This window comes from Lepisosteus platostomus, chromosome 24, assembly GCF_059453375.1.
Source record: "Lepisosteus platostomus isolate fLepPlt1 chromosome 24, fLepPlt1.hap1, whole genome shotgun sequence".
In the NCBI taxonomy this organism is placed as follows: domain Eukaryota; kingdom Metazoa; phylum Chordata; class Actinopteri; order Semionotiformes; family Lepisosteidae; genus Lepisosteus; species Lepisosteus platostomus.
The window spans coordinates 11,061,578-11,089,131 of record NC_142634.1 but is presented as its reverse complement, the minus strand read 5'-3'; the positions used below and the strand labels follow the sequence as shown (position 1 = coordinate 11,089,131).

General features: G+C 44.5%; 3 protein-coding genes across 8 annotated transcripts; 2 read left to right on the top strand and 1 right to left on the bottom strand.

Moving 5' to 3' along the window:
* Window positions 1–18,261, top strand: rilpl1 (Rab interacting lysosomal protein-like 1). 3 transcript variants are annotated; one of them, XM_088618592.1, is made up of 9 exons: window positions 1–967; window positions 2,776–2,926; window positions 6,459–6,577; window positions 7,561–7,779; window positions 9,237–9,380; window positions 10,785–10,951; window positions 11,228–11,326; window positions 14,398–14,485; window positions 15,616–15,754. In XM_088618592.1, exons 1-9 carry the CDS (start codon window positions 680–682, stop codon window positions 15,619–15,621), a joined length of 1,281 nt encoding a protein of 426 aa, XP_088474718.1. In that variant the 5' UTR covers window positions 1–679; the 3' UTR covers window positions 15,622–15,754. The 3 variants fall into 3 exon arrangements, with proteins under 3 accessions (XP_088474718.1, XP_088474716.1, XP_088474719.1); XM_088618590.1 differs by lacking the exon at window positions 14,398–14,485 and having other exon boundaries at window positions 3–967; window positions 15,616–18,261; XM_088618593.1 differs by lacking the exons at window positions 9,237–9,380; window positions 14,398–14,485 and having other exon boundaries at window positions 10–967; window positions 15,616–18,261.
* On the bottom strand, window positions 4,236–25,447 carry snrnp35 (small nuclear ribonucleoprotein 35 (U11/U12)). Of its 4 annotated transcripts, XR_015929872.1 has the most exons (4): window positions 20,881–21,088; window positions 8,856–8,934; window positions 6,319–6,670; window positions 4,236–4,384 (listed from the first exon to the last, which is right to left on the bottom strand). XR_015929872.1 is itself a non-coding variant. In XM_088618596.1 (2 exons), the coding sequence occupies exons 1-2, from the start codon at window positions 25,153–25,155 to the stop codon at window positions 19,042–19,044; spliced, it is 1,122 nt and encodes a 373-aa protein (XP_088474722.1). In that variant the 5' UTR covers window positions 25,156–25,432; the 3' UTR covers window positions 18,366–19,041. The 4 variants fall into 4 exon arrangements, 2 of the variants coding, with proteins under 2 accessions (XP_088474722.1, XP_088474721.1); XR_015929873.1 differs by lacking the exons at window positions 4,236–4,384; window positions 6,319–6,670; window positions 20,881–21,088 and adding an exon at window positions 24,868–25,447 and having other exon boundaries at window positions 8,692–8,934; XM_088618596.1 differs by lacking the exons at window positions 4,236–4,384; window positions 6,319–6,670; window positions 8,856–8,934; window positions 20,881–21,088 and adding exons at window positions 18,366–19,875; window positions 24,868–25,432.
* rilpl2 (Rab interacting lysosomal protein-like 2) lies at window positions 21,628–27,497 on the top strand. Its single transcript, XM_088618597.1, has 4 exons — window positions 21,628–22,258; window positions 23,185–23,336; window positions 23,453–23,560; window positions 26,501–27,497. Exons 1-4 carry the CDS (start codon window positions 21,971–21,973, stop codon window positions 26,520–26,522), a joined length of 570 nt encoding a protein of 189 aa, XP_088474723.1. The 5' UTR covers window positions 21,628–21,970; the 3' UTR covers window positions 26,523–27,497.
* Window positions 27,498–27,554: the final 57 nt, after the last annotated feature.

Sequence of the window (27,554 nt, the reverse complement as noted above, 5' to 3'; positions counted from 1 at the left end):
TACAGGCTTACAGTATATACAGTCGATTCTGTCTCGACGTGTCCACTAAGACCACTGAAGACAGACCAGGGATGTTTGTTCAGAAGGTGATTCATGTTTAATGAAGTCAGCTACTCGTGAAGCCAAACAGAAGACAGTGCATCGTTAAAGAAAATTTGCATTACAGGTAAATTGCATCGCGTTCGAGGAGTGCCAAAAGAGCCCTCTGTACTTAACAAGGCAGAAGCTGTCAATTGAATCAACACAACCCAATACTTTCTTTTCCACACACGCACAGCACTCACACTCCCCCGATCTATTTATACGCCTCGATTTCCAAGTTGACTCAACTTAGCGGCGACCTCCACTGCTCTTTCTGGGATTCTGACATGCGCAGTCGGTGCCTGCGATGCATCCACAGAGACTGGGGCAGAGCGGGTTTTGGATTGCAATGGAACCGCTGGAGTTTCAGTCCAATTAAACTCGTATTCCCGACAAAATGGCTGCGGCCGAAGAGGCAACACCGACCGCTGTGGGTGCGTAGGGGTCCCGCGATGGTCTCCGGTAGGCTGCTGAGACGCAACGCATCCAGGGGCAGCGTTAATGCGGTGTTTTGAGTTAGGTGCGGGGGGGAACTTCGATCTCGGACAGGAAAGGAAAAAATAAAAGAGCAGAGCTGCTCCCTTATAAAGAGGCAGGGATGGAAGACTTTGGATCCGCGTTGGAGAAGAACGCGGCGGAGCTGACAGTCATGGACGTGTACGACATCGCCGCCGTGGTGGGGCAGGAGTTCGAGAGGATCATAGACCAGTACGGGTGCGAGGCGCTGGCCCGGCTGATGCCCAAAGTGGTGCGGGTTCTGGAGATCCTGGAAGTCCTGGTCAGCAGGAACAGCATCAGCCCCGAGACCGAGGAGCTGCGCCTGGAGCTGGACCGGCTCCGGCTGGAGCGGATGGACCGGCTGGAAAAGGAAAAAAAACACCAGAAGGTGCGGTATCGCTCTGGCGTCTGTCCGAGCCTGACGCTAAACGGACAAGCCCTGTCACGCTGGTAGCTGGCCGTGTACTGTGAGTGTGGAAACAGGGCGTTTTAGGCACCAGGCTTTCGCCTGAGCAGCGAAGGAAAGGACAAAACTGCGCTAACGCTTTGATCGCATTTTGTTCACCTCTCTCAATTGCTCGAAGATTCAAAACATGTTCTTTGTGTGTGATAGGCGGCCAGCCTGCTCGAAAAACATAATTTTCTTATCAGAATGGCTAGTGAAGAATGCAGCTTGTGAGACTGGCTGTGATTGCGTGACTAAGTGGAACGGACTCGTTACAGAAACGGAAAATATATTTGGCACACTTTTTCTATTCTTGGTATTTCCTGATTTCCTATGCGCTGTCTCTATTTTAGAGATATTACATCCATATTTTATAACTGCCTTAGAAAGAAGAGCAGTTTATGCCGAGTATAAAAGTTGCACGCATTCAATTTTGTTGTGCACGTTGCACGCTAATGTAATGTAGCAGGTTTTGAAAATGCTACTTGTTGCGCGCTCCTGTAATCCACAAGCTTCTCTCTATTTTTAAAACTGTTTAATTGTTATACTGGATACCCAGGAAGGAAAATAAAGACTGGGTTGTTAAATTTGTAATCCAGCCTGATGTTTAAGAATTCGAAGAGGCGCGTTTGCAGACGACAGGATGAAGAGCTCAGACTGCTGCGCCTCTCGGTCTTATTATCAGTTTTGTCATGGTCTGTAATATACTGTGCTTACACCTAAACTGACAAAGCCGCCCTGCTTTCTGTAAGGACTGCGGCGCTCAACATTGTGTAAAACAGTGTGGAGAAGACATCTGGGGAAAAAGAAACAAGTCAAGGGTAGCCACAGTAGTCCTGAACAGTTACAGTCCACCTCAACTGGTAAATTTCTTCACTTAAGTAGTTAAGAGATAATCTAAAACGAAAAAATGAATGCCCTATAACTGCCAAAGACCACAGCTGGCCTTTCCTGACTGAACCAAATTAGTTTAGTACATAGACCAGTGTGTGTCTGTGTTCCAAGTGTTCAGAAATTCATGCGTTAAGCTTGACCTATAGGGACCTATCGATTGAGGCTCCCCAGGAGAAGGGTTGCCCACCCCTGTATTAAACTGAGGAGCTGCTTTAAGTGTCAATGTGATCCCATGTATGTAATGCTTTTTTCATATTTTCATATACTTTGTGGGGGAAAAAACAAATTCTCAGACCTGATGGTCAGAAAGTGGACAGGAGAAAGCAAATTGGAGACAAACAAGCATTTCCTCCCCAGAGGCATTCAGTGGTTCTGTCCAGGACTTTTTTGCACTGGGGAAAAAAGCTTTGCAATTTACTTTCCCAATCAAAAAAGAAAAAAATGAATATAAATGTTAAAAAAATAATAAGACAAGACTACTGAAACAACCGTGAAGATGTTCACGACTCATCAGGGTGTTGGGTCTGTCTGCAGTGTCAGTCTCACCTGTATTTGTTGGGGTGTTTGGTCTGTATCTGCAGTATGAATATCACTCTTGTTTATCTTGTGTCTGCGGTGTGAGTATCACTCTTGTTTGTCGGGGTGTTTGGTCTGTGTCTGCAGTGTCAGTCTCACCCATGTTTGTTGGTGTTTTTGTCCTGTGTCTGTGGAGCCAGTCTCACTCTTGTTTGTCGGGGTGTTTGTCTTGTGTCTGTGGTGTCAGCCTCACCCATGTTTGTGGGAGTGTTTGTCCTGTCGTCAGCCTGTGTTGCAAGTGTGGGTTCTTCCCTGTGCTGACCTGTGCCCTCTGTACCAAGGAGCTGGAGCTGGTGGAGGACGTGTGGCGAGGAGAAGCTCAGGACCTGCTGTCCCAGATTGCTCAGCTGCAGGAGGAGAACAAGAACCTGCTCACTAACCTCTCCTTCAAGGACACCGGCATGACTGAAGAGGACCTGCAGAAACAAGAAGGTGACGGTTAAGAGCCCGACCAATAAAAAACAAAAAACAGCACAGCAACACAGAAAACAAGAAAAGTAAAAAACAAAAAAAGGAGCCTGCACAGCATCATCACTGTTCCACAAGCTTCAAGTCATGTCTTGAAGGGTCATGAGGAATTAGCATGCATACAAGTGCATATACTGTATACACCTACATTAATTTCCAAACGAATTAGTGGCCTCTAAATCATCACTGAGTAATCATCAGCAGTAAGTTGTAAGTATTCGGCTCAGATACATTAGTAATGTTGCTCAATCAGTCATCAGTGCTTTAAAATAAGGCCACGAATCTTTCTGGCATTTGTCGTTTAATACTCTTAATTCCAGTCTAGGGTGTGGGATGAGAATTAATTTAACAAGTTTAGAGTGTATTAATCTAATACACTAACCTTATAAGCCTTATTAATCAGCCTAATTTCACACCCACTTATTTAATTAACCACTTCCCAGAAGCCCTGTTGTGAAATTCGGGGCTGCAGTGTGGCTGTGGTATCATTTTCAGTCCTGTTCATCAGTTATCTTTGTAATACATTCATTTCTTCCTATTTTTATCAATAATGTGTGGCTGAACTAAAGCCAGGAGAGGCCGTGGCGCGCAGAGAGGTGCTGTCGGTGTTTTCTCTTGCTGTTCTGTGAGCTGCTGGGGGTGAAAAGGCGCTCGGCGGCCTCAAACCAGCTGCACGGATTCCTGGACGAGCCGAGCAGAGCTGTGAGAGGCACTCTTGTCTGGCGCCCACACACACAGTGGGGCCTTTCAGCGCATAATAATGAACCTCAGCCAGCAGCCGGCATTGTGCGATGTGTGGGTACCGATCGAGGTTCAGGCAACAGCACCGGTGGGACGTTTCAAATCCCTCTGCACAGCACTCAGATGTTGTGGGAGAATTCAGCAGAGTGTAGACGTTCTGAAAGGGTTGTGAATGAGACAAGGCCATTGCTTATTGATCTGAAAATCTTGTTTGGCTGCGTCGGGTGAGATCGGCAGGGAATCGGCTTCACAGAGGGGACTTGTGATTTATCTGGAATCTGATCATTTTCGTTCAATGCAGCGCGATGAAAAGTCAAGCTACAGATGGCAGATTTTTTACAGACCTTTTGTTCACGTGAATTTTTTCATTCTTTGATCCTGTGACATTTGTTCTCAAAGGGAAACAATGATCATGCAAATATGTTTAACAGCATTTAGGTGTACGGCATAATAGAGACAAATATTAGGTGCAGTTTATTAAGACGCTTACTCGTTTTTTCAGGTGGATTTTATTTTTGATTATGATCACGTACGGAGGAAGTGTAGTGTAGAGGTTATGCCTCTGGGCTCAACTGATGGTTGTGGGTTCGAGCCCCTGCTGCAGACACTGCTGTTGCACCTTGAGTGAGGTACTGCACCTGGCTGCGTGAGAGGGGGACCAGCATTGCTTGGGCTTTATTTCTGCAAATGAATTAATAATAAAAGGGTGCAAAACGGTGAGCTTGGAAAAAAAAAAGGCATTTGTGTTCTCACACAATGTTCACCTTCTAGGTGAATGTGTGGAGGCAATAAAAAGTCCAACAGCAGATAAGGATATACAGTTAAGATTTCATTTACAACATTAAGTGCAATTTTCTTCACCGCACTACTAAACCGATATTGGTTTTCTGGAATTGGTCCAGAGAAGAACAACTTGATGCATTCCAGGAAACTCCTACTCTGTCAGGTTAGAAGAACTGAGCCTTGTTAGCCTTGAATGGAGAAGACTATAAGGAATCTGGATTCGGGTATTCAAAATCGTCACTGGCATTGACCAAGACAGCTCATCTGGGTTCTTCAGAGCCAGCAGGGAAACATGACCCAGAGGGCACAGACAGGAAGGAAGCAGCAGGGAAATGGATTTAATGATGAGACCCAGAGGCACTTTTTACACAGGATTGTGGGAGTTTGGAGGAATGACTTCCTGGCTTCTAGCAGTGGGCTTCTCTCCTTTGTAAACGTTCTCATGCTCTTTGTTTGTAAGAGGTCTGTCCTGACCTTTGGTTCTGTTCCTAAGCCACACCCCACACACACAGGAGGACTCACAGCTAGCCTGTCTTGTCAGCTGGTCTCCGAGTTCAGTATCTAGCACAAGGGGCTTGCTGTATTGTAGTACTAGTTCTTTAATATCTCTTCAGCATAGTAATAAGTGTACTACTAATAAATGTACTGGTTTAGCCTAACTTGGAGATAATGATGAAATAATTCTGCTTGGTGTAATAATTACACCACTTTAATCATTCTTGTGCCAACCTCTTGTTTTAGTGTCAGTTCAGATTTCTGAAGTAATTATCGGCACCCTCACTAGAAAACGTTTTGAGAGACATCAAGCATTTAGTTTGCTTTTCAGAATGCTTGTGTTTCAGGCCAGCTGCAGAACTGGTAGGGCGATGACTGATGCCAGTTTTTGGATCAGGTGTGTTGATGTTGCCGTGCAGTCACCAGCAGAGTGTAGGTGTAGGTGAGTGTAGGTCTGAGTCGTGTCACATGACGCCACACGGGATGAGGTGAGAGGGCAAGAGAAAGACAGTACACACGCACACACACAAGTCCGTGTGCCAGTCTCAGCCTGACCGGCTGCAGTAAAGGGACAGGATGCTATTTTAGAGCAGTCCGGGCACTCGGATGGAAATGCATCCAGTCAAGTGTCTGACATACCAGTTAAGGCTATATTTATTCCGCAGGACACACAACACACCCTGGTGGAAACTCTCAAAGAGGAATTTCCATATCTGCAATCTATATCTCCCATGTCTACATATAGACCCCTGGATCTGTGCTTGCTGTAAACATGATGTGAAATAGTTTTACAAATTTAAATCATGTATAATTGAATATTTAATTTTCTATTTTGAACTGCATTTCCAACAGGATATAGTTATGTTACACTACAGTGTAGGTCCAAGAAAGTTTGAAACCTTTAGCAATAATTTAAATAATAAGTGTTCTCAGATCTAATGGGTAGATATAGCCTAAAGAGGCTTAGCACCTCTGATTATGAACATACCAGAAAGTAGAATTAAACCAGAGTTCACTTTTTACTCACCTTGACAGATAGCTTCTGATACAGGTCGGTTTTAATTACGAGTAATACTGTTGTTGCAGCTGGACTTTTGAATAAATTAGTATCTAGTGACTGTTATCTCCCTGTATCTCCACTCTCCTGGCCAAGCTGAGACATGCTGTTAATTGCCATCGCATAGAGCAATGCAGTAGATTGTCATTTTAAAAATATGACACACAAATATGAAAGTGCAGTACATTTCAGCGTTTGTTGAAAATGTGGTTTACAGACTGAGGGACAGGCTCTCTAAAGAGAGTCTCTGTTGTTTCCCTGGATTGTGTATCCAACCCACCTTCCTGGGACCGGGACTGAGGGGGTGACTGGCCTTGTTATTCAGTTGGGTTGCTCTTTTGGTGGCTGTGTGAGCTGAATGACAGCTTGGTTCTGGACCGTCTCAGGCCTCCCTGACGACTCGTGCGTTCCTCTGGGCAGGCATGTCGGAGAGGGAGAGGCAGGTGATGAAGAAGCTGAAGGAAGTGGTGGACAAGCAGAGGGATGAGATCCGCGCAAAGGACCGGGAACTCACGCTGAAGAACGAGGACATCGAGGCAGTAAGAGCTCACTCCCTGCTTGTTGTCCTTGGCTGCACCCACCATTAATCCACATTTTCCAAACTTCATCTCCTTATTTTTTGAATGGAAATTCTGGTTTTAAAGAATAAAAATTGTTTAAAAAAAACAAAGTGAACCCCAGTCAAAGATGAAAAAAAAAGTTTGATCTGTTTTAGTTTTATGCTGTTTGAGCCCCAAGGATAATGCAAGCCATTGTATCACAGTGTCCGGGAAAGATTGAAATAAATCTGAAAATGTTTAAATCTGAAATAACTACAAACTCTTATGTCTTCACATGCAGTAGGTCTTTAAGACTTTAGAGAGTCTTCAGAGAGCAAAACCAGCTGGTTCTTTAAAATAATCAGCCACTTTAGCAAAGCTGGTGCAATACACAAGTAAAAGTAACTTGTCCAAAATACAATAACTATCCATTCCTAAAATATTCATTAGACACATTCAGTCCAATTGACCTTTTCATGATAACCGTGTATTAGATCATGAGTAGTAAACAGCCTTTGGGCTTCCATGGGAGGTGAAAGTGCTTTTTTACAATGTGACTGCATGCTGAGTTACTGTATATTGCACTCTTTGAGCTGGCAGCTCCAGCAGGTCAGCTGGTTCCGACCTTGACTGCCTGACCTTTCACAAGGTTGGGTAGTGAAAGATGGCGACTGGTAAATCCTCTGACGCCCAACACCAGCTCAAACAGCCAACCCATTGTCATTCAATTCATTTTTATAGAGCGCTTTTCACAACAAGGTTGTGAGGAGAGAAACCAAAAACTCCTTAGTAAAGAGGAAAAAAAAATCTCTAGGGGTCCAAGGTCCAACCTTGGGCAACCCCTTTGGGCATGCTAACATTATACAAATAAAAAAAAGAAATCAAAATGAAATCCATGCCATCCTGACATGCTCGCAACCAGGGTCGGGCCCGTGCAGCTGAACCCCTGGGTCTCCTCTGTGTGTGTGTGTGTGGCTCCGCAGCTGCAGCAGCAGCAGAACCGGCTGATGAAGATCAACCACGACCTGCGGCACAGGATCACGGTGGTGGAGGCGCAGGGCAAGGCGCTGATCGAGCAGAAGGTGGAGCTGGAAGCCTTCGCCCAGACCCGCGAGCAGGAGCTGGGCAGCCTGAGGCTGGAGCTCAGCAAGCTGAGGGAGAAGGGGCAGGGAGACCCGAGCCAGGGCAGCGAGGAGCCCAAGGTGAGCCCAGCGCGGCGCACCACGCCGGCAGCCGGCTCTGCCGTCTTCTGTGAGAGGACTCCAAACCGGGCGCTGCCAGGCAGTACGGCATTGTGACACAGACGGGCCTCACGAGCCCTTGATCTCCCAAAATAAGCGGGATTTCAGTTCATCTCATTTTCAAGGTGCCTCAGTTACTTGTCTGGATACGCCATATGGAGCGTCAATAAAACCCCCATTCTTGTGTATTTGGGGTGCCCTCGGCCCTTCTGTTGTGAAGGGTGTAGACTGAGAGCACAGCGTGTGTAGAGGACCCAGGTCATCTCACAGTGTGTCCGGCTGGTAGGAGCCCCAGAGAAATAGCTGGCTGGTAGGCATTGCAGATAACTTGCCTTGAGCCAGAAAGTGAAGCATTACGTGAGGGCAGATTCACGCCCGGACTAAACATCAGCCAATTCGCAACAATATTGATCTGTCACACAGGAAACAAGCTGTCCAGTAAGAACATGAAAGAGTCTGCAATTTGAGAGGAGGCTGTGTGGCCCACATGACTCATTTGGTGGTTAGTAGCTAAGTAAACTAAGAACCTGCTCCAGCCTTTCCTCAACAACATGGCTGGGTAGCTTGTTTCAGGCTCCCACAATCCCTTTGTATTCTCAGAAATGTTGCACTACAGGAAATACAGAATAAAAGAAAAACATGTTGAGAGAGGGAGTGCTCTGGGCTAAACTAGGAAAGTCATTAAGAGCTTAGGGGGAAAGAGAAATCACAGTGAGAACCTAGACAAAGTAAGATGAGACCTGGAAACAGTGTATTCTAAAAAGTAATAAGTATCGATCTTTTTGTTGAATAGAAACAAATGCATGTTTTATTATGTTACATTTAAAATGGAAATCCTGAAATTGAAATGTATACATGATCAGGGTGGATTATTTAGGAATGTGTGTAAAATGTACTATAGTGAGTGACAGAGAGAGACATGGGGAGGTTGTGTGAAATTCACAGCCTGATGATTCATGATCTCATTTTAACTGGAACAGAGCCAAAAGAGTTTGAGTCACTCTGGAAAATAGGGCGGCGTGATTAAATGTGCTTACTGAGCTTGTGATGGATCTCCTGTGAACAGTACTTGCTTCACATTGCGGTCGCATTATGCAGAGAGGGACAGGCAATATCCTGAAGGAGAAATAAAGAAGAATAGACAAAGTTTATGTACATATCCTGCTAGTATTTACATTAAGTAAGCATTTGTGGAACACATCTAACTAGCATGCTCACCAGCACAGAAGAGCGATGTCAGAAAGGAAAGTGAGGGGCACTGTGAAAAATTGAAATCTATGCCACGTGCCCATTCCTAGTTCAACAATTTGCTGATCAAAGCTTATTGAATTGGAATATCCTGAAAGCATGTTATCAGGCCACCTGTACAGGAAATGACCATAATTCAGATCTCAGAACCCAATTACTGCACTATGCAGACTGCTCTGTCCGAGGGGAGATTCCAGATCGAACGCTTTGAGCCCGTTCAGCGCCTCTCTCTGTTCCCCCGGATTGTGGAAGTGGAAAATGAAGAAGAGAGTGAAAATGACGAAGAGCAGGAAGAGGAAGAGGCAGTGTTATGGGTAACTGCACTGTCTGGTTTCCAGGGGTGGTGTGCTTTGATCCTAACCTCATTGTGCTCAGAGTGGCTGTTCCTATAAATCCTGCAGAATCATCTGCAGTGAGCCCTGCAGAGACGTTTCCTGCAGCCCCTCCAGCAGTGCTGGAGCGTGTGGGAGTGTGTAGTCACGTCACACACGTGGCCTGTGTGTGTGCTGTGATCGTGAATGTGCATGCCTCTCAAGCTCCAATGTGCTGGCCTGCTGCTTGTTTTTAAAGAGTGTTTTTTCCCCCCAAACATTCTGACAAAGCATCATCCTTTTAGTCAAGCTGGTGGCAATGAAGTAAGTAACAATTATAGGGTAAAAATTATTATCTGGGAAGGGAAAACCAGATAGAACACGCATAAAGGTTCATTTATTGCTAACTAAATTGTTCATGCGTTATTTGGGTCGCACATAATTGCTGGGTCTGCTGTGAAGTTGTTGAAGTATTGGACTGCCTTTTTTCCCCCCCAAGTGTGTCGTGCCACTTATTGAACAACGCCGAAATTATCTAAAAACCATTGAGTAAAAAAAGTTTAAAAAAAAGACTTTTAGATTTTTAGTGCTGGAAAGGAGCGTTTGAGAACTCTCCCTAGCATGTGTGTGTTGCAGGAAGCACTGATGTGTTGCTGGATCCCATGCAGTAGACAGTGGAATCAGTTCCATCATCCGGGGGACAGCAGTCCTGTAGTGTTAGGCACTAATGTGATGGTGTCGTACCCAATGTTGATATCAAGACAACCACAGGTCTATTGTAATCCCAGTCAAATTTTTCTAGACCCCTCCTGCTCATTTCCCTAGGTTCTGATGTTTTGCACTTTGTGGATCAGCTTGGCCCGAGATGCCTTATGGACACATAACATCAAGAATGTATTAAGGCAAACTGCTGCTGTTGCCTCAGAAAGCCCAGAAGCTCTGCAATGCTAGAAGACCATAGGAAGTGAATTAGCATGCTAGACGTACAGGCATGTACTATACCAACCCCTTTTCATAAAGGGTTCTTTCATTCTTTAAGTTAGATATGACCATAATTTCTCACTGACTCCAAGTAACATCTTGCACAACTGAATGCTTCCCAAACTCAATAGTGCACAGAATCAAAATCCATTAAATCATGGCAAAGCTACATTTGAAAAACTGCACAGAAAATATTTTACACTGCAGTATATCTGAAGAGAACTTGAATTACTCATTACTAATTATATTGTGCAACAAGGTGGTCGGTCTAGAACTAAACGCTTCATTTACAAGTAGTGATAAGCATGTGATTTTGCTAGAGAAGTGTTGGTTTTTGGCCCGTGGACATTTTAGATTGGAAGTTTTGTAGAAGGTGAGACCAAGAGAGGGGGCGCTCAACAACATCTCTCCACGTCCTTTCAAAAGGAGCCGGTGTACGAGGAGGACCTGTCCACAGACAAGGCCGGGCTGGACCTGCAAGACCCAAACCGCCCACGATTCACCCTGCAGGAGCTGCGTGATGTGCTGCACGAGAGGAACGAGCTCAAAGCAAAAGTCTTCATGTTGCAAGAAGAGCTGGCCTATTATAAAAGGTAGCTGAACATCAGGGAGCTTTTATTATTAAAGGGTTAGTTCAGTTACTCAAACTTATTTATAACAAACTCAGGCTCTCAAAGTGAACATGCTGAGATTATAGCAACAACGGAATAAAAAGGTTGAAAAGAAAAACGAGTTCCACTCTTCTGTCAAGGTTACTGACAGATAGTATTATTTTCCTCAGTGCTGGCTCAAACGCTAACTTTATTCCTTTATACTCAACCGGCTCGTGTCTGGCATCCTCTGCAGTGTTCTCTCTTTCTCCTCCACAGTGAGGAAAATGGGGAAGAGACCAGCTCTTCCGCTCCCTGGCCTGCCCCCCCCCAGCCGCCCCGCCCCGCCACCCAGCCAGAGTCTGGAATCAAGCGCCTGTGAGTACCCCCGGGCTCAGGCCCCGGCTCTGCTGAACTGCGTCTCCCACATCTTCTGAGCACTTCTCCCAGCTCTGTCTGCGTGACGGGCGCTGCCTGCAGTCTTAAAGATTCCCCATTCGTGAACCTTAGACGTTCTAATATAGGATTCCTTGTTGTGTTTGCGCAAAATGTCAAATGGAACTAAGGCTTTCACTACACATTTTTTCCTTGCTCTACTAATAAACTCTTCACCTTTTAGTAAGTAATGAAGACATTAACTGCTTCACGAAGCATGATACAGTAGTAATATTTTCTCATTTCTCATTTGCCACTAGGGGGTTATTCGCTAAAATGAGCACTATCAACATACAGTAATAGACTTTGACTTGTTGGCCATTAGAATAACTTAATTGTGGCACTTTGGAATTAAGTATAGTTTTACCTTGCACCAGTAATAGGCTATGAACTCCAGATGGAGTGTGTGAGATGCGTGTCTTAGAACAGAGGACCACAGAATTACTAGCAAATCAATCGTAATCCAGAGCTGAAACTCCCATTCTTTGCGCCTCTAACCTTTCTGCTTGTGTCCCTAATCGCTGTCCAAATGTATCATGCTGTGCGCAGAACACCTCGGCAGTGATTTTTCAGCCTTGATAAACGTGCACCGGGTTTCCGGTCAAGCTTCTCCACGTGCCCTGAGTTTTCAGGTCTTGGGTGAGCTGAGCCTGTCACAGGGAAGGGGGGTACTGGGGGGGCGGGGTGGGATCATGTGCGAGAGTCTAACCTATTTGTGATACAATTATATGTCCTCCCTTCTTCTCTCTCCCCCTAGTGCTGAATGCCAGGTTAAACACAGTAATTTGCTAATTTTTACTTCATGGTCTGTCTGCCTTCTCTACATTGTGATGTTGCTGCAGGTAAAATGAAGGAATGGTTGTCACACGCTTGCCAGCCCTGTGCCAGTCTCCCACTTTGTGCAGTTATAAACATGTGCATGATTTGACTTTTCCCATGTAGCATGTCCTGAACCAGCAGCCCCCTGGCAATCTGGCAGACAGAGCAGACAGGAGATCATTTTCCCTGAGCACCCTGAGGTGGAGTCTGTAGGCCTCTCCTGTGGCCCTGTTGCACTTGTAGGTTAGACCTGTGGATGAACTGAGTTTGTGCTCGAGCACTAGAGGATGTGTAGAGTCCCCTGACTGTAACACTTTAGCCTTGACACTACAGCTGTGGGTAGTGCAGAAGAATGTCACTTATTTTTTAAGACATCTAAACCAATAACAAAAGAGTTATATACAGTCTGCAGGATCCTTGCCTCTTTTTTTAACCTTTTAGCGAATCTTCGAAGTGTGCGTGTTATATGGTTCTACAATCTGAAAAAGGTGTTTGTCAGGAAAGTACAGTCTTGTCAAATGCTGTACATCTGAGATTAAATCTAATAGCTCAGGCCCCCAGTTCCTTCTGGGCTAACAAAAGATCTGGTAGCCCAAATTAATAGACACTTGCAGAATACTGCTGGCCGAGTTGCTAACATTTGGCTGCAAAAATAACATAACAGATTTTTCCACAGATTTGAGTCAAACACTACTCTGCAACGTAATGCTTGGATGCTTGGCACCAGCTCCAAGGTTTCTTCATGTACTCTTGGATGAAGCATGCTTAATTTATGAGTTTTGGCTAAAATACATCACAGAAGATAAGGCAGACACATTGCATATTTGAGTTAAATTTGAGAAATAGTCCCTGAGCATGATTACCAATCTATGCCAATTATCCAATGTTCAGTCGAAAAAAAAAGTCCAATGTGATACATTTCAGATATGATAATGGCTTGTGCTCAAGGCTGTATGATGGATTTTGTGAATTGCCTTGTTTCTGTAGTTTGTTTTAATGATAAAATCTTTTTCCCTCATAGCATACATTCCTGTATGTACTCTATTATAATTCACATAGTGCCTTTTCTAACATACATCTGTATGCACACTATTTTAAATCAGTGTATTTTTCTATATTGAGTTTTTCAGTGTGCTAAATGTTTGACAATAAATTTCCCAAGGTATGTTTCTTCATTAATAATAACTGAAACTATAATAAGCTTGTTAAACCTGTATATAACTCCCCAAATTCAATAAAGAACCAAAACTAGCTCATATGCATGAATATAATAATACAGTGCTCTTAGACAGCACTGTTTGAAAATTCTGTTCTAAAAAAATACTTTTAAAGATGAGCATTTGATCTGAAAACCCCAGAGTATTGTGGTTTAGCTTGCTTTTTAAAATAGTATTTTAAGTTTGTCAAAACAGGAGAGGAGAAGCACCTGTGTGTTGCTTTACATCAGGCTGTCATGGAAAATGTCAGCTAGTTGTCATTATGAGTGGAAAATGTGATTATAAAGTAAACACTTTAGAAGCCCTAATTATAAGACAAAAATGCTTACATTGTTAATTACGAGTTATGCTGAATATGAATATGGTATTAATGTCACGACTACAATATGCAGTATAATATTGTATTGACCAGAGAGATGATGATTAAATCAGATGTTTAGTTAAGACATTGTCCATAAGCAACATGTCAGTGTGTCCCTCTGATGGTCTACTCCAAACTGATGCTCCTGTACCTCTTGCAGTTTGTATTGAACTCCCCTGCCTGTGCTTGCTTGGGCTGCAAAAGGTTTATTTGTGATGTACAGACATTGTGGGTGCGAGTTTCCAACCATACAGAAAACCAGCCGCCTGCAGTGCATGAGGATCTGTGCGGGAGCAGAGAGGGTGGTGTTTTTACACAGAGGTGTGCTAAGGGCCCGTACAGGTTCATGGGTGGGATGCCAGTTTCAGGGGTCCCTTCATCTTTGTCATTGCTTGACCTATAATATTCACGTCATATGACTCTTGACCACATCACGAATACTTCAGCATGAACTGCGCCTCTGCTAGCTTACCAGGGCTGTCTGATATCTCTGCCCCAAGCGTAACCTGCCCCTGCTGTAGCTCTCACTGGCTGTGCTGTGCAGGAGTGCCCTTGTGTCTGTTCGCCTCACTGTGTGTCAGCTGCTCATCTCTTCGTGTCTGTGCTTTTCCAACCAGGATCTTTACAGCCATAATGCCGATGGTGGCAGCTGGATTGATTCCAGATGATCCCACATTACAGCCAATCAGAAGACTTGTGTCCCTTGTACGATCATTCGGTTGTTGTTTTGTGTCTTTGTTGTTGTTTTTTTACACGTTTCTTCCTCTTTTTCCTGCACGGCCTGTTGCTCTCCCTCTCCCCGCATGTACTGACGTGCACGCTGTTCACTCAGGGCACTGCCGCCTATTCTGATTGGCTGATTGTGGGGTCTGTTCAGTTTTACGCAGGTCGCGCCGTTTGGATCAGCCAGTCAGAATCCCCCCCCCCCATCCAGTTACTCTTCCCATTTCTTTCACATTCATTTTATAATCCACACTTTCCACCTGTGTTTCTCCGTATAGTTGCTAAACCCTAATGCGACTAACATAGGACTAAATCATATCGGTGCCTGTTTGAAAAGAAATAAAATCTCTTCATATTTAAAGAGAAATTAATGCATCTTTGGTACTGTCGTTTCAGTTTTTTTTTTTTGACAATTAATTCTAACTGTGGCGCCTTGTTTTGACTTAATCCTTTAAAGGCCACATAAAATGGTGAAGTACATATATTGTCTTTTTAAAACCTTAACTTCTTAAGCATATCAAACTGCTGGGATGGACTGGTGCATGAACAGATCCTGACTGGACTGGATGGGTGTTTCACAGAGATGTTATGGAGGGGGCTGGTTGCAATGTGCAGCTGGGAAATTGCATTAGTCTGTCCTTTCTTGTCTGTATACCCCCCACCCCCCCACTCCCTCCTGCAACGTTTTTGATTAACCAATTGCAAGTGAATAATCCAAGATCAATAACAAATTAAAATGATGTGGTAGCCTAACACACCCGTAGATTAGAGATGTTCTACTCTAATCCAGTTTTAAATGAAGTGATAAGCATACTAATACTGCACAGCTATATTTCAAGAAAGATGTTTGAACATCTTTTGCTGTTCTGATAATAATTCAGCACGTACAACTAATGATGACGTTGAAGCTGTGAATACTTTTTTTTAATTCTTCCTTGGCTATGGTTTTATCTGTAGTTATTTTTCTAGCTTAAGTAACATTATATAGATGATACCTAAATCTTTTATATTTGACCAAATTCGATTACGCATTTACTCATATGCAAAATGTTTTGATATATATTCGTTGTTTATAACTTTTTTTTTTCTGCTTGCCTCACCCTTCGCTGCAGGTTTAGCTTCTTCTCCAAGGACAAGAAACGCAACTCCCAGAAAAACGTGCGCTTCGAAGACACCTTCGGCGGCTGGGCCAACAAAGATGACGTGTACACGGAGCAGGCGCAGGAGGCCCTGCAGCACCTTTAAACCCGCAACGCGTGACGGAAACTCGGACCCGGACAGCGAGCCCCGCCGCCTCTCTCGTGCATTGCGGGTTTAGACAGGCGCGACCACACACACACACACAAAAGAAGAGCGCACGTTAACCGAGAGGAACTGCATTTCAAAAAGCGAAGCCACCAAAAAGCCGTCCCGCTAGGGGGCGCAAAAGACTCCGCATTGCACAACAGCATTAACAGCTTATTGGTAAGCTTCATAGCCTTTTTTTTTTTAAATTGCTGCAGCACATGTGGACATAGTAGTGTTTTTACCATTTACCAGTATAGTTAAATCTATGCCAAAACGTGTTTGCATTAAAAAAAAAATGCACAAGTAGCTAACATCCTCATGGTGCGTGCCAACGGTCTGATGGATGGCGGGCAAGTTGAACTCGCTATTAAGGAGTAACACTGGAACATGAGCTGAAACTGCACAGTAGACGTGTTTTTTTGGGACGCCACTGGATCTGAATGACTGGCGACTTCCCACAGCAGTCTTCAAACGATAGCAAAGAAATGTCTTCTCATTGGAGGCTCGGTGGATACCTTCCACACGAAGAGCGCGAGCAGATTCCACCCGGAGTTTCCTCTGGGAGGCAGGGCCTGGCCAGGGCAGGCAGGGGAGCCCTGGAAGAACTGCACGGTGGGATTGAGAAAGAAGCGGGACGTCGAGACGGGAGCAGACGAGGCCGGAGTGAGAGCCGCGGGCTCGTGGGAGGAGACGGGGACAGGAGAGGAAGGGACAGAGGGAGAGAGAGAGAGTCGCGCGAAGTGGGAGTTCGGGATGACAGAACGCGAGGAAGAGGAGGCAGGTGGAACAGAGAAAAGGAGGAACTGCGTGCAGATGTGATCAGCTTCAGAAAAAAATAGGAGCAGTGTTTAAAAATGGACACTGAAACAACGTAGTCAGTATCTCCAAAAGATCAGACTCTATCACGTGCCGCTAAGAAACAGCAAGTTGTTATTGGTGGCCCTGCTGTGGTTGGATTCAGCTTTTTACGTTTTTGATGTGTCGGGTATGGGGTACTTGCCTAAACTGCAATAGGCAGCTTAGTGAATGATGCATTAGGTATATTTAAATACCTAAATACAGCCTGACGATTAAACTTCCCAGACGATTCCTAAAAGGTTTATCAATGAGGGCCAGGAAGATGTCCCTCAACACCAGGGCCAACAGCCTTTCTTCCAGGACAGAAGCCTTCCTGTGGGCTAGCGTATGCTACACTGGCTGCTTAGCACATGGTGGAGGACACTCACTGTACCACGTCAGTATCCCTGAGAATTATTTAGCAGACGTTTAAAGCTGTGAATAAAGCTCTTGGAATCTGTTTGACTGTAAACCAATCGAGTGGTTGACTTGCCTGCATTAAAAAATATTCAGTGTTCTTGTCTTCACAAACAATATTGAAAATCCTCAAGGGGGGTTAAGGGGGACCCACCCCAGAGTATCCCTGAAAAGCTTTCTGACTACAAACAGGCAAAAAAAATTCTGAAGTAGTTTTCAACAAATACATGTGCTAAGAAAACATATTCCGGATATTGTGCCTTTATAAAACCCTACAAAAGAATGAAAAAAGGAGGAAAGATTGCACAGCACAAAAACTTGATTTTTCACAACTATGTTGTCAAACAAAAGTTACAACTTTTTGAATACCATAATGAGTTGAAACACTGCTGCTAAATACCAGGACTTGTTGTCTACTTTGTCTTGACCATTAAGAGTTTGGGGTTTTTTGTAAGCAGATTTCTTATAGGGAAAATTAGACTCAACATGTTGGGGGGGGTGGGGGGGAGCTACATCATTGTTTGGCTCTTGCGTAAGATTTTTGACATGAGGATGATTTAAGATGAAAATCCTCCTTACACATCAGTGGAATTATTCAAATATCATATTTTATCTTTTTTTTAATTTAATTGACAAAACTGTGTAATGGACTGCATTCAAAGACGTCCAGCTTTCACGGACAGCAGGTCCAAGCTCGTTTTTCAAGGACAGACCAGGTGCCCAACACAGCACAAACGCCAGAAGTCTTGATTGTGTGCAGAAAGGCCCAGTCTTTCCAAATGAAAATGCCAACATAAATCAGATCTGGGGCAATGCAAGCAGTAAAATGGATCTTTAAGTCAACAGGGACCTCCAGAAAGGGACTGAATTATTTTTTTTAAGAATAACATAAAATATCCATTAAAAAGAAGGGAATTCATTCTATATTTTTGATTTGTGTGCTCTGGCTTCATATTTAAATGTTTTGTGATGCTGTAACCCACTTGTATATGATATCCTGTTAAGCTTATGCTGAAGCAAATGGTTGACATTGAATTGTTAAGTTTCTTTTTTGCCATTGTGGATGCTTCAATTTTTCATCTACAGAAGGCCTTTCCTATTTTGATAAGTGCAGTATTTTAGTGGTGGAATGTGCCATGGAAGTGTTTTTGTTGTTTTTTTAAAGCAATACAGTGTTGACTCCAGACATACCTGCTTAATAAAGGACTTACACTCTTCTTGGGTGGTAGAATATTTTCACACACCTCAGAGTAAGCTCTGGGTTAAAAGGTGATATACAGAACATTGTGCAGAAATGCCTCACTCTTTAAGTGTTGCAAAATTGAGGTTTGAAATAGAATTTATTAGATTAACAGGTGTCAAATGAAAACGCATGAATTTTTTTTAAAAAGCTAAAACACAAAAGTCATCACAATCCATCAGAATTTCATTCAATAAATTTCCCGAAGAAATATAAAATGATTGTATTGTCACAGTCTCTGGAAAAGCATAGCCCCTTACTCTGCTTGGGGGTAATGTGCCACCTCTATATTAAAGGAAATGGACACTGTTCACAGGTAAAGTGGGGGATCTATTTTTTATTTTCTTGGACAAAACCAAGTCTCAGGGAACATCTTGGAATCAAGAACCTCAGCAGAAGGTTCTTAATTGTTTATGAACCTTTTCAATGTGAAAGTGTTGAAAGAAATGACAGAACACTGCCACATTACAAGGAGCAGACTGGGCAGAAAGAGCACATCAGCAAGAAAAACCATCTGTATCTGGAGATGTGCAAACTCATATTCGCAACACATGCACAGAATGAGTACATATGAACGAAAATGAACGATTCCACCACAGTTCAGAGCTTGAGGCTTCCAGTTTTTTTCAAAGGTCAAAGCTCTGTGATTTGTGATGGAGAATCAAATAACTAGTTTCCAAAAGATTTTCGACTCGTATAGCCTTAATCTGAAGGAGAGGTAACATCTCTCTGCAATATCTCCCATTTCGGATGCCGTTCACCTTCTGTCTTTGTGCCTGTCCTTGTCCCTTTGTCTGCCATCGTCTTTTTCCCTTTTCGATTTCCTTTCCTTGCTCCTCTCTCTCTCGCGCTTGCTGCTCTTCCTTTCCTTCTCGCACTCCCTTCCTCTGTCGCTACGTTCTCTTGTCCTCTCACGCTCCTCCTTTCGGTCTCTGTCCCTTCCCCGGTCTCTGTCCCGGTCTCTCTCTGGAGGAGTCCTGTCCCTCTCTCTGTCCCTGCGCCACTCCTCCCTCTCGCCTGCCTTCTCCCACCTCCTGTCGCGGGGCCTGTCCTGGGGCAGGGTCCTTTCGTTCAGCATCTGGGGCACGTTGATGGGCTTTCGGAACGGCCTGTCCCGCCCGCCGAACCTCAGCTGGCCCGATTCCTTCTTGCCCCCCAGCCCCCCGCCCAGTCGCCGCGGTACCCAGCCCTTCAGCGTCCTCTCCTGCTCGTAGTCCACAAACAGCTCGTGCTGGTCCACCACCATCTTGTTGGCGTCTCTGTGGGCCTTCACCAGCGAGCGCTCCTCCTTGTACTCGATGAAGGCGTAGCCTTTGGAGAGGCCGGTCACGATGTCCCGCACCAGGCGCAGTCGGCGAATGTCGCCGTACTTGGAGAAGACCTCCCGCAGCCTCTCCTCTGTGGTCTGGTGGTGGAGCCGGGAGACAAACAGCGTGAGGTGGGGGTCTCCAACAACACCCTTGTTGGGGACGTAGCGGGCCACCATGGCCCTCCATACCGCCCGATCGTGGGGCTCCACGTCTGTGCCATCTATGCTCCCCGCTTTCAGGGGGTCATACACCGTCGCCACGGGGGTCCAGTCGTTCATCCTCTGACGCAAGCAGACAACAAAGCGCACAAATGAATGAGCCGGGTTCAGTTTAAAGGAGGCGGGGGTTAGTACGAAGGAAAACACAGCCTTCACTAGCCGGCTAGCAAACTTTATTTTGAGAAAAGGACAAGGAAGAATAACGGCAGGTTCTCTCGTCAACTGTCCACCCCACCACACTTCCCCCCGGGTCAGAGACCAACGTAAGCTGCTCTCATGCTAAACAAACTACCACAGTAAAAATGAACCCGACTAAGAACATAAAATATAAAAAAAACTGCTTAGCAAAATATGTTAACCCAAATTAAATACGCGTCACACTGATCACACGGTAAATCTTTCCAAACTCGCAGCTGGGAGCCAGTTTAAAAACGCATGGGTGGCATAAGCAGTTTAGGTTATGCTACAACCCTTTATAGTCTGTCCAGCTACAATGTTTTCTTTATGGTAGTAAATAACCCCGCTTAAAAAACAACATAGCATTAAAAACCTCTGTATGTAGAGAGCTACAAGCAGTGTTATACTCACGCCAGTAAACCGTATCTGAAATGGGTGAAACAGAACCTAAAACACACCGTTTAAAGGCCCCAAAGAGGGGTTCAGTAGCACTTCTCTGCCACACAAACTAGGAAACTTCAGGGTGTGGAAGGAGGACTCTAGGAAAATTCAAATATGCCTTTGTCCGAAAGATACATTGTGACCGCATAAACAATTAGTGCGCATTACAAATGAGAGATAAAAGTAAACTTTATGTGGACCTCAGCAGCAACGAGCGGAAATAATAATAATGGACTACAGCACAGAACACTACAATTCATTGAACGACTTTCCTGAAAGCCGACTTTGAAAAACATTCAGCGTTTTGCAACTCGCTCATAATCGACTGTAACGCCAGTGTTGCTGAACATCAATATTGCATATTTCTTTACAGCTTAACCCGAAGTTCAAAATATCAAGAAAGCTCAATTAAAACAACAGTATGGGAAATCAAGATTTTTGAAGACTTACAATTACGTCCTTTTCCAAACAGTTCTAAAAAACTCCGCAGGGTTTTAGACAGCGCGCATCATCTCACTAAATTGTACCTTTGTGCATCTTCAAAAACACTCCGTGTTGAAACCGTTCCCGATCAGAATCCTTTCCGTTTACTGAGAATAAAGGACTGTTTTTTTCAACACATCTATATTAACACAAACCTAAACCAAAGACTCTTACACAGTTTTCAGAGATTTTCTCTGTAATATAAGAACCTGGCTGTTATAATTAAACACAAATAATGAATAGAAACTGTTTTAAGGGTGTAGCCACTTAATTACTGAGCCCATGATTTATCCTATTATTGCAATGCCTTTGTGCACTTTAATGTACTCTTCCAGTGAATGGATTACGATGAATGGTTTACTGCATACCTGTCTACATTGTGTATCCTTTAAAGATATTTTTGTACAGTGTATTGTTTGTTTTGAAATGAAAAAGGTTACATTGCATTCGCATTCGAATAAAATCAAGAATTTATTTTTTGGAGTTTACAGCTTGCATCACAGTAAATCGGTTAATTCATCTCGATTAAAAAAAAGGTTAAATATAGATTGTCTTCACAGCAATGGGGTATTTTTTTTTTACTTCACAATCTTTATTACGTGATAAAAAGTATCGCTGTAACCAAATTCACACACAGTAGCGGAAACAAAAATGATTTGGAAACTCCGTCATACGCTTATAAAGTATCACATGCTGCGTTTCACCTGACTTGCTCGCTTGGCTTCACCTGTCACTAGGAGAAGCGTTGCCTCCTGAGATATATACAGACATCGCCGAAAGGGGTTTCACTTTCTGCGAGTACAATTGGCTCAAGGCCGTGTCAGTCAAGGAGGGACTGTGGCAAGTTGCCCAAAGTTTCCAAAAGAAGGAAGTTCAAAGAGGTTGTGCGATGACCAGGGACCCTCTCGCACTGCGAGCAAACAACAGCGAAAACTAACCATCAGACGGATCTGAGCTGACTTCAAAGCGTGAAGGAGACGTTTCAGCTTTTACAGACGAGACACTTGTTGAACATAAAAACACACCACCGCGGGCGGCAGCTCCTGCAGCAGAAGCTATGGAGGGGCTGGACACGACCCCTGCTCTGGCTTTCGAGAAAGACGCGTTTGATCTGACGGTGGAGGACGTGTACGACATCTCCTATGTGATCGGGAGAGACCTGCTCAAAATCAACAGCGCCGGCGAAGAGGTGTCCGAGCTGCAGTTCAAAATTGTCCGGGTCCTGGAGATGTTTGAAGCCCTGGTGAACAGGCACAACCTGACGCTGGAGGAGCTGAAAATGGAGCGGGACAATCTGAAGAGCGAGCTGGACCGGCGTCTGAGTGAGGGGTCGGAACAGGGGACGGTGAGCTCTTCGTCTGCAGTGTGCACAGGAGACATTTCTTCTTCCTTGTATTACACTAGCTCGACAACTGGTCGATCCAATGCGCAACTGAAGCGCACTAAGAAACCTGATGCTATTCCTTGTTGACCCAGAATGAAGGACTTTCCCCTTTTATTTGAACTTTTTTTCAAAACGTCCCGTGAGATGAATCCGAGAAATGTTGCGGACAGTAGTTGACTTTTGAGTGTTTTTTTTTAATTTTCTATGTACCAGTTTTTACAATTACACGAGATAATACCTCGAGAAGTACATATTCTGACGTATACCTTTCATATAAAGGTATATAGTAAAAAAAACTATAATGAATTCTGACATTTACGTTTTTTAAAAATAATAAGTACTGCTTTCTAGTGAAGCACGAGTCGAAAAGTGATTTATTCTGTTCTGATTTGTTTTATGTGGGTCGCACTTGTGACCCGTTATTAAATGAATGGGAAACAGAATGACAGCTAACTCCTTCGACTGTGAGAGCAGCTCTTAATGTTCTACGGGAATTTAGAATTTCACACATGTGGACGTGTTCAATTTCTGGACATTGAATTCTGCGTTTAGCTGTTTCTCTCAATAACAAAAACACATTTTATATATATATACTATTTGTAAAACGTTGCTAATAACCAGACTGCTCAAGCAGAACAGCTCAATTCTTTCACAACACTCATATTAATATTGACAGAGCGTGACTGGTCATATGTGGACATGGGATATAGAAAATAATCTAATTACAGTTTACTTTCAACAGAAGGTTTTGTTCGGGGGAGGAGAATAAATTCGGTGCCTCGTAATGCTTATCCACTGGAAATACTTTAGATATCACCATTTTGTGCTAATTAACACGCGGCTTTTCTGGATGGGTCTCATCCGGAGAAATGATTCTTATTTTACAGATGACGATCGGTTCGAACAAGATGGTAGTGGACCTCAAGGATCCGAACCGGCCCCGGTTCACTTTGCAGGAGCTGAAGGACGTTTTGCAGGAACGGAACCAGCTCAAAGCCCAGCTCCTGGTGGCCCAAGAGCAGCTGCAGCTCTATAAGAGGTGTAGTCAGATGCGCTGTGTCTCTCCGCGTCCTTCTTGGAAAGGGTTTATTTGAACTAAGAAAACAGGGGATGACGCCGAATGGGGATAATAACGTGGTGTGGTCATGTCTGCAGTGGGATTTTGCCTCAGAGCGAGCCAGCCGCAGTTGAAGCAGATCTCCAGCCTGTACCCCCAGCGCCCTGCACCACGCCTAAAGAAGAGAAAACCACCATCCGGAAACTGTAAGTGTTCCCTTGTTTTTCTTTAGAAGAGCGTCGGTTTTTTTTTTGTAGATGGTCATCCATATAAATGACCTTGTTTCAGTCTCGTCTATTTCCCCCGCAAGGTGGCAGGCTTTGGAAGAACGGGTTCTGAAAAGAGCCTCGATAAAAGGTGGACATCCTCCTGCATTGTAACGGCAGGACTGCGAGATAGGGGTTTCTCTTGAAGTAAAACTCCTGCCACCGTTTTATTCAGCGAAATGCATTTTTGGCGCACTCACTGCCTCAGATAATTGAATAGTGATGCATGACTTCCTTGTGAGTGGGGTTTGGTGGTGGATGTGTTTTCTGCGTGTGCCTGTGCAGCTTGTGGCTTCCAGGTACCTGGTGCTTCTGCCTCCGGGCTCGTCGTGTTGCCTTTGTGTTCTGGCCACGCTTCTGTTTTCAACTAACGAGTGTTTGCGCCCTTTTGTAGTTTGACCTCTAGGGAAGTGCACCAGTGACCCCCAATGCTGAGCAAGAGGTCCTTTCCGAGTCGCCCAGCTCTTCCCTCAGCCCGTACGAGTCCGGGCTGAGGGGTCGGCTCTTGCTTTACCCTTTGTGCGCCCAGCCAGGCCGCCCCTGCTTGCTGTCTCCCCGGTTCGTGGGTGTGGTCACGTTATGGGCTTGATGCTCTGGTTGGCTGCTTTCCTTCTGCACGCAACCGACTCTGGGGACGGACTCTCGCCCCTGACTGGATCGGCGTCGCCCGTCCCGCCCACTGGAGCTCTGCCTCACTGGTGTGGTTGAGTTTTCGAGGAGCTGACCGTGTCTTTTCCTTTCCCTCCCCGTCCTGCTGGTGGGACCTGCGGGCCCTGGCTATGGGCAAGCTAACACTCCCGGCTGTCGCCGTACCTGGTCTTTCGAACCTTAATCCCTTGCGCTGGCTCCGTTTTCATTGCTTCGGCTTCCCTGAAGGAGGAGGACAGGCTCTCTCTGGGCTTCTCGGGCGGCAGAACATTTCCTGTAGCTGCTCCAACCTGGGTTCTTTCTGCCCACTATCTGCCGATTTCGTGCTTCCAGAAGACTGTCTGCAGATTGCCAGGAGACCAGTGTCCGTGCTTAAAGAGGCGGTATTACTCTGTTCTTTAGGATACTCTAGTAGCTGGGATCAGCAGCTCCTCCCACTGGGCAATACAGTGTCACTTTAGCCCAGTGCTCCAACAGCAGACAGCTATGTGCTCTGGCTCCAGGTCATAGGCTTTCCAGGCAGCACCCCAACAAAATGGATTGTCCCTGAGGGACACGCCCTGTCGAAATTTCCTATTGAACTTTTAGAGTCCGCTTACCTTGCGTTCCTGTTCCCATGGGCTGCAGTTCTTCTGGCTGTAGCTTTGGCTGGCCGCCTGCTTCTGTTTCTTTTGCTCTCGGTCTGCCATCAGCTGTCTTCCGGCCCAGCCTGGCCCTCGACTTTGTAGTTTCGCTGGCTCTCCCTCTGAATCGCCAGCTTCAGCCTGAGGTCTCTCTCCCTTCTCCCTCTGGGCGTGAGGCGCACTGCCTGCACCTGTGAGTGTGGCTTTTTCTCTGAACGTCTGCTTCTGCCGCCCTGTGTTTTTGTAGACTGTGGGCCAGTTCATTCAGTTCTCTGAGGGGACAGACGGCATAAGTACTGCCTTGCCCAGTGGATTGTGGGTGCAGCTCATCTGGTCCACCAGGGCTGTGTCTCTGGAAGACCTTTGATAAGTGGCAATGTGGGCTTGTTGTTTGCCTGCAGCTGCGATTTGAAAATCAGTGGTGCAGCACAGCCCTCAGATAACCAGGGTTCTGCGGTCTGTGACCCTGTTGGATTTGTGACCTGATCACAACCCTGGCAATCTGAGATGAAAGCAAGTTGCTTTCCTGCCTGGGTAGCCCGTGGGTGGTTGTTGTTCATCAAGTCATGGCAGGCTGCCCTGTCAGCTGACCACAGCGAGTACGAGGGTGGAGCTCGGTGGCTGTGTGAGAGCTACTGAGCTGTCCTGGCACATGTACTCACGAAGAGGGGGAGGGCAGTGATTAGGAGCTTCCCAAGAGGTCATCACTGTGTTTCACAGAACGAGGTTAATGAGAAAAAACCCAGCGCAGACGAGCTGGGACACAGTCATGCTTAAAACACAGACCAGCTGTGTGGGTTTGAACTATTGTGCACAGTGCAGCTTTGCTCTGCTTTTTTTTTGCCATTTGGTGCTGAGGATATACAAACATACTCCCAAGTGTGCGGTTGTTTCTTTCTTTTGTTTTTTGGTGTGTCCCCCAAATAGTGATGCAACATAATTATTGCATATCGTTTGATTCTTTCCACGAAAAAAAAAAAATCTAACATCTTAGTTAGAAAATTACGGAAGCGCATCGCTGCCACCAAGGGAAATAAAATCGCCCCCTTATCTCGTAATTACGAGATAGCAATGATTACTTCAGTGTATGTACTGTAACACCTGTTACGTTGTGCACTGAACGTAACAGCATCTAGAAGCTGCCGTGAGCTTGGCTGGCACTTTCGGTTTCATGATCGTGACAGTGTCCAGCGCTGCAGAATTTGTACGGATTTACTTTCGACTGAGGTTTAGTCATAATCAAATTTAGCAAATTTTAGCAAATATGGACAGAATCATTATAAGCACGAAGAGCAGTTTTGTGGGATTTAGACATCAAAGTAATGATGCTTCCGTTATGAGCAGTTATGCGCGCAATCAGGTCCTCTGCTTAAAACTGTAAATCCGCACGTAGCGACATATGTATTATACAACAATTGTGCTATCCCGTGATCACATAAAGTATGCCAGAATTACTATCTTTTAATTACGAGATAAGGGCGATTATTTTTTTTCCCCTTTGCTGGCAGCAATGCGTCTCCGTGGAAAATAATTAACTCTAACCACAAAAACGGAAAAAAGGTATTGTACTCTTTCTGAATGTTATCTGTTGATTTCTTTTCCTCCCCAGGTTTTCGTTTACTAGGAAGTGATGAAAAGAAGACGACAGAATTCAAATAACTAACTAATGTTCACCAGCTTTTTATACGTGTAGGTTTTTTCTACTAAAAGGATTCGAACAGTATTTTAAACTTTCAGAATATATGGAAACAGTTATTCCACTGTGCATTAGAACGGATCACAATCACCGTCTTATACACCGGAAAAAAATACTGTACACTGTGAGTACTTTGAAACAATTCTGTTACCTGCCATCTCTGCTGTAGCTCAAGTTAAACACTAAAACCACCTTGTCCAAGGCAGAATAATGAGACAGTGTTGCAGTCTTTTTAGCATGTCTGTTAATACAGTATATCCCTTGTCATTCTGGGAGAAGATGTTCAAGTTGGAATTTGTAATATGATACATAAATGCCAGTCCGAAAGTGAAAGTAGGGATGAAGAAGAAACCAGCAGAATTCCAGATTTAGCTGAAAAGTAAAAAGAAGGAAAAACACTTCAGCTGCAGTTGTGTTCAGATGTGAAATTTTTAGGATCTCCAACTATGTGAAATGACTGGCTGAAAATCAAAAGGCAAAGGCAAAGGTACAGATCTGTCCTATTTACACTGTATTGACTGTTTTCATTGGGTGCTACAAAAAATGATTTCAAGGCAAATCGGTGAGGAAAATATGCACCAGAGATATTACTAACTCTTGGCTATCTGTGTGTTGAGTGTAAAATGATTGGAACTGTGCTGATAAAGTTGTTGACAACAGCTTTTCACATTTATTTATCCCCTGGTGAAAAATATTAAAAGACCCATTGGACATTCTGCACTGTTAAATGAAACATCTTAACCAAAGAATTAAGGCAAGCAGGATTGTGGGGATCATTGTCTATAATAATAATAATAGTAGGGAAAGAAACTCCAATGGTAGAAATGTGCCTTGTTACCCTTCACTTGACAGGGTTGTATTTTGTCAACATGGGTCAGGGGCTGTGAATAAACCATCATCAAAAATGTTACTACGGGCAAGTTGTTTGTGAACTAGTATTTATTTAAAAGTTTCAAAAACATGACAC